The 11,777-nt window shown below is 37.4% G+C and overlaps 1 protein-coding gene across 1 annotated transcript; it reads right to left on the minus strand.

Moving 5' to 3' along the window:
* Positions 1-5,573: 5,573 nt before the first annotated feature.
* Positions 5,574-6,503, minus strand: LOC133762180 (taste receptor type 2 member 14-like). The gene has a single exon (XM_062195216.1). The coding sequence runs from the start codon at positions 6,501-6,503 to the stop codon at positions 5,574-5,576; it is 930 nt and encodes a 309-aa protein (XP_062051200.1).
* Between the last annotated feature and the right edge of the window lie 5,274 nt (positions 6,504-11,777).

Here is an 11,777-nt window from a genome sequence, read left to right on the forward strand (position 1 = left end):
TCCATTTATTTTGTATTCTCATATTTATAGAACTTTGCATACTAATTTTGAGAAATTATTTTCTTTTTAAATAATTATTTAAAATTTTTATTTAAAAGGCAGAGTGACAGAAAGAGATGGAGAGACTGAAAGAGATCTCCCAAATGGCTGCAAACTATGCAACTGATAAATAGTTAATATCCAGAATCTATAAAGAGCTCAATAGATTCAAAAACAAAACAGTCCAGTTAAGAAATGGCACAATATTTTGACTACAGTTAATTATATAATGTTGAGTTGAATAAAATGGATTCTGACATCAAAGATATTTACATGAAAGAATTTATATATTAATTAGCTGGGTTTGATCATTTTGCAATGGAGGAGATGACTACAGAACATGCTGCACAGGGTGACTACATTCAATTTTATCTGTCAATGAAAAAAATAAATAAAATGACATAAAAATGATATTGAATGGAAGGCATCCATCACTATATGAACCACCATTAACATCAGATATTAATGGCCTGGGAAAGCAATGGAAGATGGACCAAGGGCTTGGGCCCCTGCACCATGTGAGAGACCTGAAAGAAGCTCCAGATCGGCCCAGCTCAAGCTGTTGCAACCATTTTGGGAGTGAACCAGTGGATTGAAATTCTCTCTCTGTCTCTCCTTCTCTCTGTAACTCTCAAAAAATATTTAAAAAATAAAAAAAATGGGACATTATTGTAAGTGGTCTAAGAAAAGGGAAATATATGGGCACTTATTAAATATAACAAAACACATTTAACACTTTTTTTTAAACTTTTATTTAATGAATATAAATTTCCAAAGTACAGCTTATGGATTACAATGGCTTCTCCCCACCCTACAACTTCCCTCCCACCCACAACCCTCCCATTTCCTGCTCCCTCTCCCCTTCCATTCACATCAAGATTCATTTTCAATTCTCTTTATATACAGAAGATCAGTTTAGTATATATTAAGTAAAGATTTCAACAGTTTGCCCCCATATAGCAACACAAAGTGAAAAAATACTGTTGGATTACTAGTTATAGCATTAAGTCACAATGTACAGTACATTAAGGACAGAGATCCTACATGATATTTTTTTAAGAATTGATTAATTTTCTATGCAATTTTCAATTTAACACCAAGTTTTTTTTTCATTTTCAATTATCTTTATATACAGAAGATCGATTCAGTATATACTAAGTAAAGATTTCATCAGTTTGCACCCACACAGAAACACAAAGTGTAAAAATACTGTTTCAGTACTAGTTATAGCATTACTTCACATTGGACAACCCATTAAGGACAGATCCCACATGAGACGAAAGTACACAGTGACTCCTGTTGTTGATTTAACAATTTGACACTCTTGTTTATGGCATCAGTAATCTCCCTAGGCTCTAGTCATGAGTTGCCAAGGCTATGGAAGCCTTTAGGGTTCGCCAACTTCGATCTTATTCCGACAGGGTCATAGTCAAAGTGGAAGTTCTCTCCTCCCTTCAGAGAAAGGTACCTCCTTCTTTGATGGCCCCGTTCTTTCCACTGGGATCTCACTCACAGAGATCTTTCATTTAGGTCTTTTTTTTTTTTTTTTTTTTTTGGCCAGAGTGTCTTGGCTTTCTATGCCTAAAATACTCTCATGGGCTCTTCAGCCAGATCCGAATGCCTTAAGGGCTGATTCTGAGGCCAGAGTGCTGTTTAGGACATCTGCTATTCTATGGGTCTGCTGTGTCTCCCGCTTCCCATGTTGGATCGTTCTCTCCCTTTTTGATTCTATCAGTTAGTATTAGCAGACACTAGTCTTGTTTGTGTGATCCCTTTGACTCTTAGACCTATCAGTGTGATCAATTGTGAACTGAAGATGATCACTTAGACTAGTGAGATGGCATTGGTACATGCCACCTTGATGGGATTGTATTGGAATCCCCTGGCACATTTCTAACTCCACCATTTGGGGCAAGTCCGATTGAGCATGTCCCGAATTGTACATCTCCTCCCTCTCTTTTTCCCACTCTTATATTTAACAGGGATCACTTTTCGGTTAAAATTTAAACACCTAAGAATAATTGTGTGTTAATTACAGAGTTCAACCACTAGTACTAGAACAAAAAAATACTAAAATGGATATTTACATTGTACATCAACAGTCAGGACAAGAGCTGGGCAAGTCACTGTTTCTCATAGTGCCCATTTCACTTCCACAGGTTTCCCCTTTGGTGCTCAGTTAGTTGTCGCCGATCAGGGAAAACAAATTTTAACACAACGTTTTATTGGAAGATATAAGAGAGATTTTCTCAAGTTTATTTTTCAAATATTTATCTCAAAAATACAATTATTGTTATACTTATTGGCAAATCCTAGAAAAGTCTTCACATACAAAGATGTTAATTATCAGCACAATCAATTAATGTCTTGAACGTTGAGACAAATCACTAATGGACAAACAATAAAAATTAGTATTATAAATTAATAATTGAAAGCATTAAAATAATTATTTTAAGTAATTCTATAAGGATGGCATAATTTTTTATCTACAAAAGAAATAAACGAGTTTAAGTCACAAAGCACACATCTCAATTTATTAAGGCAACTGCCTAACTCAGCAAACAAAACACTAATATTACACATGTGTATGTACACATACATCAAGATCTGAATATCATCTTTTTTTATTTTTTATTTTTTTGACAGGCAGAGTGGACAGTGAGAGAGAGAGAGAGACAGAAAGGTCTTCCTTTTTACCGTTGGTTGACCCTCCAATGGCCGCTGCGGCTGGGGCGCTGCGACCAACGCACCACGCTGATCTGAAGCCACGAGCCAGGTGCTTCTCCTGGTCTCCCATGCGGGTGCAGGGCCCAAGCACTTGGGCCATCCTCCACTGCACTCCCGGGCCACAGTAGAGAGCTGGACAGGAAGAAGAGCAACAGGGACAGAATCTGGCGCCCCGACCGGGACTAGAACCCGGTGTGCCGGCTCCGCAGGAGGATTAGCCTATTGAGCCATGGCGCTGGTCTGAATATCATCTTAAAAATTAAGAATTATTCATATGAGCACCAAAATCTTTTTATTTGAAAGGCAGAATTACAGAGAGGCAGAGGCAGAGAGAGTAAAAGAGAGCGATCTTCCATCCACTGGCTCACTCTCCAAGTGGCTATAATGGCTGGAGCTGAGCCGATTCGAAGCCAGGAGCCAGGAGTTTCCTCTGGATCTCCTTCTCAGGTGCAAGGGCCCAAGGACTTGGGCCATCTTCTACTGCTTTCCCAGGCCATAGCAGAGAGCTGGATTGCAAGTGGAGCAGCCAGGACTCGAATGGGCACCCTTATGGGATGCTGGCCACTGCAGGAGCCAAGCCACAGCCCCAACCCCAAGCACCAAAATTTTATATATTTTTGTGTTTTCTCTGCACCCACAAGATTCCTTATGTAACTGTGAGCAGCCCATTCCTGTAGAGGAGTTTGCAGAGCATTAGTTCTGCTGTGGTCATTACTGGAGCCCTGTGATTGCACCTGCATGCACTACAGGACATGACTTTAGATGTCTTGGAACATGTGTCTCCCCATAGGAGGCTTGTGAGTGTTAAACAGTTACAAAATATGTGGATTCCCTTCTATACAATATTACAGCATTCTGTTGTTAGCTACCTCTAGCATATGCCAATTTTTTACTTTATAGTATATGTTTCTTACTAAAATATCTCCAAAACCACTTAAAAATACATTCGACATAGATTTGTTTAATGAATAATGAATGAATGGGCTACAATAGAACTAGAAAATCTATTCCAACACTAAGCTTGCAGTTGGAAGGGGTTTCGGTCTGACAAGACATGAATAAGAACTTTTCATTTCTGAAATTATGCAGAATTCTGTCTTGCTGTAGATTTAACATGACCATGACTTCATTACCTTTACTCCACATTGTATAAACATATGTAAAATAATGTAAATATGTAAAATATGTAAAAAATTTAATTTATTAAAATGTTCACCTATATTGTTATTTTTAAAAATGTATGAATTTGAAAGGCAATGTGACATACAGAGAGAAGCAGAGAAGAGATAGATAAATAGATCTTCCATCCAATTGTTCACTCCCCAAATAGCTGCAAAAATCAGGGGTGGGCCAGACCAAATTCAGCAGCCAAGAACTTCATCAGGGTATCCTGTGTAGGTGGCAGAAGGCTAAGCATTTAGACTACCATCTGCTGCTTTCCTAAGTGTATTAGCAGGGAGCTGGATCAGTAGTGGAGCAACCAGAGCTCCAACTTGTTCTCCAATAGGGGATGCTGGTGCTGCACGTGGTGGCTTAACCTGTTGTGCCACATGTCAATCCCTCATATGTATTATCAAAATAACTTTCATTTCTTCCATAACACAAATATTAAGGATATATACAGGTAACTAAAAGTTTTAAGAATTATATATGATCATTCATAGGTCACTTAAGTATCTTTTCTTATGACAACTTGATTGATTTCTAACCAATAGTAAAATTGGACAACATAACAATATACAACATAACAAGACTACAAATCTTTCAGAGTGATATCCAATTATAAATTTAACATCAGTCATGATTTCGTAGCCTATTATATTAAAATCAAAACATGTTTTAATACTTGGTACAATAGAAGCTCCAAAGATCTGCCACATGATCAGTGAACTGGAATTTCATATATCATTAGTTCTAGTTAAAACCCAAAAGAAAAAGCAAACTATATTGTTAAATATATATGTATTTTTAATACATATTACATATTCCTAACAAAGATAAATATGATCCAAGGTCTTGAATATGAAACTTACATACACATAAGAAAATGTAATAAGTTAGCCTCATGATATTGAGGAATTTCTACAAACATTTATAAATGGGATCTCTTATTTAACACAATGGACAGCTTATGTGCTTTCTAAAAGTCTGTATTTTATCTTGAATTTCTTATCTTAAATATAAGGAATTTTTCTAGATTAAGGAGTTCAGTGGAGGATGGCCCAAGTGCTTGGGCCCTGTACCCCATGGAAGACCAGGAGAAGCACCTGGCTCCTGCCATCGGATCAGCGCAGTGCGCCAGCTGCAGCGCACCGGCCGCAGCGGCCATTGTGGGGTGAACCAACGGAAAAAAGGAAGACCTTTCTCTCTGTCTCTCTCTCTCACTGTCCACTCTGCCTGTCAAAAAAAAAAGAATACATATACAATTATGAAATTCTGTTTTAGTCACTATGTCTCACATGTATACATGAATAGTATGCTATATTATGTTTTTCAATTTTAAAATCTCAAAAAGGTGAATTATTCATTCAACATTCATATTATTCATTATAATAAAGGTCTTGTTTGTTTAAGTGGCCTGTATCTACATCCTTCTTTGTGTAAGTACCCTAACAAACATACTTATATGGATTCTGCTGAGGCATAGTATATACTTATTTAGGGATTATTCCAAACATTGTTAAAATTCTTACATTTATACAAAATCCCAGAACACCAGACAAGAGAAACTATGACATACAAGAATTCCTAACAAACCAACTTTCCCCCAGAATAATGAAGATAATTCCCCAGATGGTAGAAGGAAGTTAGGATTCTGCATCTTTGAACTTGCACCTCAGCCACCACACCAGAGACAGATAGGCCTGTCTCAACTTCTTGTTTCTTAGAATCAGGACGCACGAGTGGCTTGAAGGAAAAGTCATTGCAAAAACATGGCAAAGCATAATGATTGCATTTTTCCTCCATAACTCAGAAATCAAAACTTGCATGAAAAGAGACAGAAACAAAACAGCATATAAGAGGAGGAAGGCAACCACTGTCTGCAAGCTCTGAAAATGGGCCTTAGTGCTGGCATCTCTGGAGCCTGCGGCACTCAGATGCATCTTCCTGAGATGTCTGTACAGAGAAAAGATGAGCAGGAGGAAAGTGATCAGGGACACAGTGAAGGGTATGATGGTGAATACCAAGTAGTTGAGTAAAAAATCCCTGGAAAAGTACAAAGAGTCTTTTGAGCTGGAACTGCAAGTCTTGTTTATTTTATATCCCGCAACCCAGATGTCAATCTCTTTGATGGTAAGTGTAATATTTAAAAATAAAATGACCACAGACACCAGCAGTGTCACTAAGACCACCTTTTCAGCTCTCCATTTTAGGTAGAGAAAAGTAGAGTTAGAAAAATTGGCTATCTTCAGAAAATAAAAGATGCTGAGGCATGTAGCAAGCCAAACACTAAAGTGATTGATTGTAGTCCAGGTAACATTAATCATTTTTAATATTTCTTCAGTCCAAAATAAAAATGGGCAAAGCACAGAAGACAACTTACTTAGGAGTACTATCCAGAGTAGGCAGATTCTGGAGGTGGCCAGAGCCATGAGGAGTTGATCAACTGAAGAGACTTTTCTTCTCTTGACCCAGTCAATGAAGTTCACCATTACTATGAACCCATTACCTGTATTTCCAATTATGAACTCAACACCTAGAATTACTGTAACTATGCTTAGTATAACAGTATTCATCATCTAAAAATGAATGTATCAAATTTGAATATTGCAGGTACAATATCTTAATGTGTTTGTCTAAAAGGTTATGATTTATCTGATTCTTAAAAATTTAGTAACATTTCTCCCATTTAAAATTCTCATGTGCACAATATCAAGTCAGCAAACATCAATTTTTCGAGTGGATTATTCATGTCTCTCTTCTTAAAAATCTTTGTATTTTCCAGAAACTACAAATGAATTTCATGCAGATCCTGTGGACGTAAACACAGTAGGGGAAATCCTTTTATACTTGATGATGAAGGAAATGCTGAATTCTCATTTGCTCACATGCAAAGTAATGTATACTGATTTACATTGTTTGAGCTATTCACACCTGAACACATTTTATTCTGACAGCTTGAATTTTGGTTAACATTACAATATTGTAATACATACAGCAGACAATAAGAGTCTAATTTGACAAATGGGACCTCCTGAGCACTGAGGTTTCTGAAACACTTTAAACTCACGTGTGTATAGGGACCATTCCACTCTGCACCACAGTTCTTGCCATAAAATATCAGAGTTTTCTGACAAAGTCATTACATGATGGGGAGGGGCACTATTCCTAAAGTGTGCGGCCAGCACTAAGAAGAATGTTTATGAGCTGGCGCCAATAGGCTAATCCTCCACCTTGCGGCGCCGGCACACTGGGCTCTAGTCCCGGTCGGGGCACTGGATTCTGTCCCGGTTGCCCCTCTTCCAGGCCAGCTCTCTGCTGTGGCCCGGGAGTGCAGTGGGGGATGGCCCAAGTGCTTGGGCCCTGCACCCGCATGGGAGACCAGAAACACCTGGCTCCTGGCTTCGGATCAGTGCGGTGCGCTGGCTGCAGCGGCCATTGGAGGGTGAACCAACGGTAAAGGAAGACCTTTCTCTCTCTCTCTCTCTCTCTCTCTCTCACTGTCCACTCTGTCAAAATAAAAAATAAAAAAAAGAATGTTTATTTATCTTTCTGATTTCCATAAGGATATATGCACACATGTATATTTATATGCATCCCAGTCCTCTTGTATTTCTATATTTTTATCTATTTGCATGCATTTCATAAATACAATTTTAGGAACATAATGATTCTTCCTACCATACCCACCCTCCCACCCACACTCCTACCACTCTTCTTCTTCCCTCTCTTGGTCTCAGTCTTGTTTTTCACTAAGATCTTTTTTCATTTATCTTTATACACAGATTATTCTGGGCAAAGGGTTCAGCACTTTGTATGAGGGAAGAAAAGAAAGAGAAAGAGAGAAAGAAAAATATAGCAAAACAAAAAACAAGAACAAAAGCTATTTTTCAACAGCCCAGACAAGAGCTGTTCAAAGTCATTGCATCATGATGGTAATTTTGCCTTTTTTTTTTTTTGGTGGGGGGGGGACTTAATTACCTTTAAAGAAGAACCCAAAAATGATACGTCTTTTGCAAGCACTTAGACATGACCATAATTTATGTGACATAAGAATATCCTCCACTTAATACACTAAAACAAAGTAATTCTTTGAGAACAAGTTTCACTATTAGGTCTCATAATACAACTCTTTGAGGACAGAGGTCCTGCATGGGAAGTTAGCACACAGTGACTCCTGTTGTTAATTTAACAATGAACACTCTTATGTACGACATCAGTGATCACCCAATATTCTTTTTTTTTTTCAACTTTTTTTAGTAAATATAAATTTCCAAAGTACAACTTCTGGATTATAGCAGCTTTTTCCCCCCTTAACCTCCCTCCCACCTGCAACCATCCCATCTCCTTCCTACTCCCTCTCCCATCCCATTCCTCATCAAGATTCATTTTCAATTATCTTTATATACAGAAGATCAACTTAGTGTATACTAAGTAAAGATTTCAACAGACTGAACCCACACAGACACACAAAGTATAGAGGACTGTTTGAGTAGTAGTTTTACCGTTAATTCGCATAGTACAACACATTAAAGACAGAGGTCCTACATGGGGAGCATGTGCACAGTGATTCCTGTTGTTCATTTAACAATTGACACTCTTGGTCCTGGCAAGATGGCGGAATAGGAAGGGAGCACACTGATAGTCCGGGAAGAGACAGTTTAATAAAAGTGGAGATACTGCAGGTTCAAGGAAGAGTGATTGTCACTCCATGAGTCTGCTGTTTGGACTATTTCCCATGTTGGAACATTCACTTCTCTTTGATTCTATCTATTATTATTACCAAACTCTTAGTCCTATCGATATGATCACTTTAACACTTAATCCTAGTCATCTGATCTCTATAACACTTAGAACGCTATTTTTACCAGCCAGCTTAAGGGAATTTGGGGTCCCATGGCAAGTTTTTAAGCTGTACCCTTAGAAGTAGGTCTGTAGGAATCTATGCAGAACTATACTTCTTTACTGTTACCTGATTATCACAAAGTTTTAATCATGAGTGGATATTGTATGTCATCAAATGCTTAACATGCTGCATTACAACAATGGCCCCTCATTTCTGTCTGCTTAAGATAAACAATTGACCAGTTCATCTTTTAAACACTTTACAGTAAATGCTGCTATAACTGTGAATTTTCCAGCTGACTGAAAGATTAAAACTTATTTTAGAAAATGCTTTTCTTTTTATTCCAATCTAAGTTTGACAGTGGCCATAAGATGTATTCTTTTTAATGTTACCTAGGATAAATTAGTAATTTAACTTATTCTCTATGTAAAATAGTCACCATTAAAATACTATTACTGTATCAGTAAGGCATTAATAAATTTTAGTACTAAAATACATTTTGTATAATAGAGGTTCTTTGGCATATAATGAGAGATTTTAGGCTCTCACATTCTATAATTGCAATAGGTAAATTTTCTTTGAAAAGAAAATATCTGCATTTATATTCCAGATTAAACTTTTTATTTGTATTATTCACATCCTCTATATTTTTTGTATGTTTTTTAAGCTTTTATTTAGTAAATATAAATTTCCAAAGTACAGTTTATGGATTACAATGGCTTTTCCCCCCATAACTTCCCTCCTACCCGCAACCCTCCCATTTCCCGCTCCTTCTCCCATTTCATTCACATCAAGATTCATTTTCAATTATCTTTATATACAGAAGATCGATTCAGTATATATTAAGTAAAGATTTCATCAGTTTACACCCACACAGAACATAAAGTGTAAAATACTGTTTCAGTACTAGTTATAGCATTAATTCACATTGAAAAACACATTAAGGACAGAGATCCCACATGAGAAGTAAATACACAGTGACTCCTGTTGTTGACTTAACAACTTGACACTCTTGTTTATGGTACCAGAAGAAGTGCCTGGCCCCTGTCTTCAGATCGGCACAGCTCTGGCCGTTGCGGCCATCTGGGGAGTGAACCAGCAGATGGTAGACCTCTCTCTCTGTCCCTACCTCTCTTTGTAACTTTGTTTTTCAAACAAATAAAATAAATCTTAAAAAAATAAAATAGGAAGTTACTTATTTATCTTAAAGACAGATTTACAGATAGAGAGAGACAGAGAGAGAGATTGGATCTTCCATCAGCTAGTTCACTCCCCAAATGCCCTCATCAGCAGAGGTGGGCTGAGCCAGGCTGAAGTCAGGAGCCTGGAATTCCATCTGGCTCCTGGCTATGTCCATTTGGGGAGTGAACTTGTGGATAGCAGATCTCTCTCCCTCTCTCTGCCTAACTCTGCCTTTCAAATAAATAAACACATCATTTAAAAACATCATTTATTTAAAAACAGTAAGGGAACAAGGAGACCACAATTTGCATGCCTTTTCATGGACCTTGTGGTAATATCTTGCAGCCCTTTGTCACTGAAAGATATCTTCCTTACATGTTTTCACTGGGGATCGATTAAGAAGAGAAAATACATCAATGATGTAGTAAAGGGCATGTGGTCTTATTTTATTTGAAAGACACGCTTCTCTCACGTCCATTCACCTACCATGTTACTCACTCCAGGAGGACAAATAAAACCACAAAATCCTCAGCAGTATCACTACAACAGCCCTCTTAATGTTTCTTTTCAGGTGGAGAAAAATAAAGTTGGAGAAATTCGCTATTTTGATCATATAAAAATACACAGATGATAGAAGCAAGTCCATTGCTGTAATGGTTGATTACCACCAACATGAACAATAGTTCTTACTTCTCCACTGTGAAAAGCTGGATTAACCAATTGAATGGGTAATTCATTTATGTTGCTCAAAGCACAGCAATTCTGGAGGTTGGTAGACCAGGTGAGGATCTGATCAGCAGAGGAAAGCTTTTGTCTCTTGACACAGGCAATAGAGCTCATCAGCAAAATGGAGACATTGCACCATTGTCAAATTTTGCCATTACCACAATGGTAAGTACGCTTGGAATAATACCATGTGTGGAAAAGCAAAGTCAAGCCTACGTCACTGATTTAATTAAAATTCCTTTATATCCTGACCTAGATTTCTGTCTGCACTTGGTTTCTGAATATGCAGTCAGGTTATTGTCTCCTTTTAAATGCTGTGGCCAACACGAACGGAAAGTACCATGTTAACGGCTGAGTTAAATAGATCTATGGAAAATACTATTATTCTAAAAACAGCTCAAAAGAATTCCCATTCGTGTACTTTGTATCCTTGCCATGGTCTGGAACCTTTCATAGCTGACACTGGACTGAAAGCTCAACTCTCATTTGCCAGCATGCAAATGAAGGTGTATTCTCTTTCTTCATTTGCAGTTTTTGCATTGTCTAATTTCCACATAATTTAGGCTCATGAGGTTTAGGTTCATCTAGGAAAATTTGAAACTCTACCTCCTAGAACACACAGAAAACATCAAAATTGAAAGATAGACCTTGGTTATCTGAAGGCAACCTTAGTCCTTATAAGTAACACTGGGCAAAGAAAGTGAATGCAATTTTCACAAGAAGCCTTTATTTAAGGGAGATAAATACTGATGTTTTCTCTAGAATTGTGGAAAAGCAAGTCTCTGGCTATGCAACCAGAATCAAGATATCTATACAGTGTGCCAACTTTGTCAGAGATTTACATTCATTAGCTGACCAGTCATAATATTTTTAATATGTTTAATTCATTCATTCATTTATTTTTATAGTATCATTTGTGAATCTGCTATTCTATGAGCTGGTTTAACTCCCAGGAGCCAACAGAAAAAAAAGACACTTATGAATCTACCCTGGTGGTGCTTACTTTGTAGTTAGGGTGGGAAATTGAAGATAAAAAAACAAGTAAATAATTCAGATGTAGAGTTGGCTTTTCTTAAGGAAGAAATAATACTATTTA

The sequence above is a fragment of the Lepus europaeus genome, chromosome 6, assembly GCF_033115175.1.
Source record: "Lepus europaeus isolate LE1 chromosome 6, mLepTim1.pri, whole genome shotgun sequence".
NCBI lineage: Eukaryota > Metazoa > Chordata > Mammalia > Lagomorpha > Leporidae > Lepus > Lepus europaeus.

Bases quoted from the DNA above. Each gene is read 5' to 3' on its own strand.
- LOC133762180 (XM_062195216.1), bottom strand. From the start codon at position 6,503: ATGAATACTGTTATACTAAGCATAGTTACAGTAATTCTAGGTGTTGAG.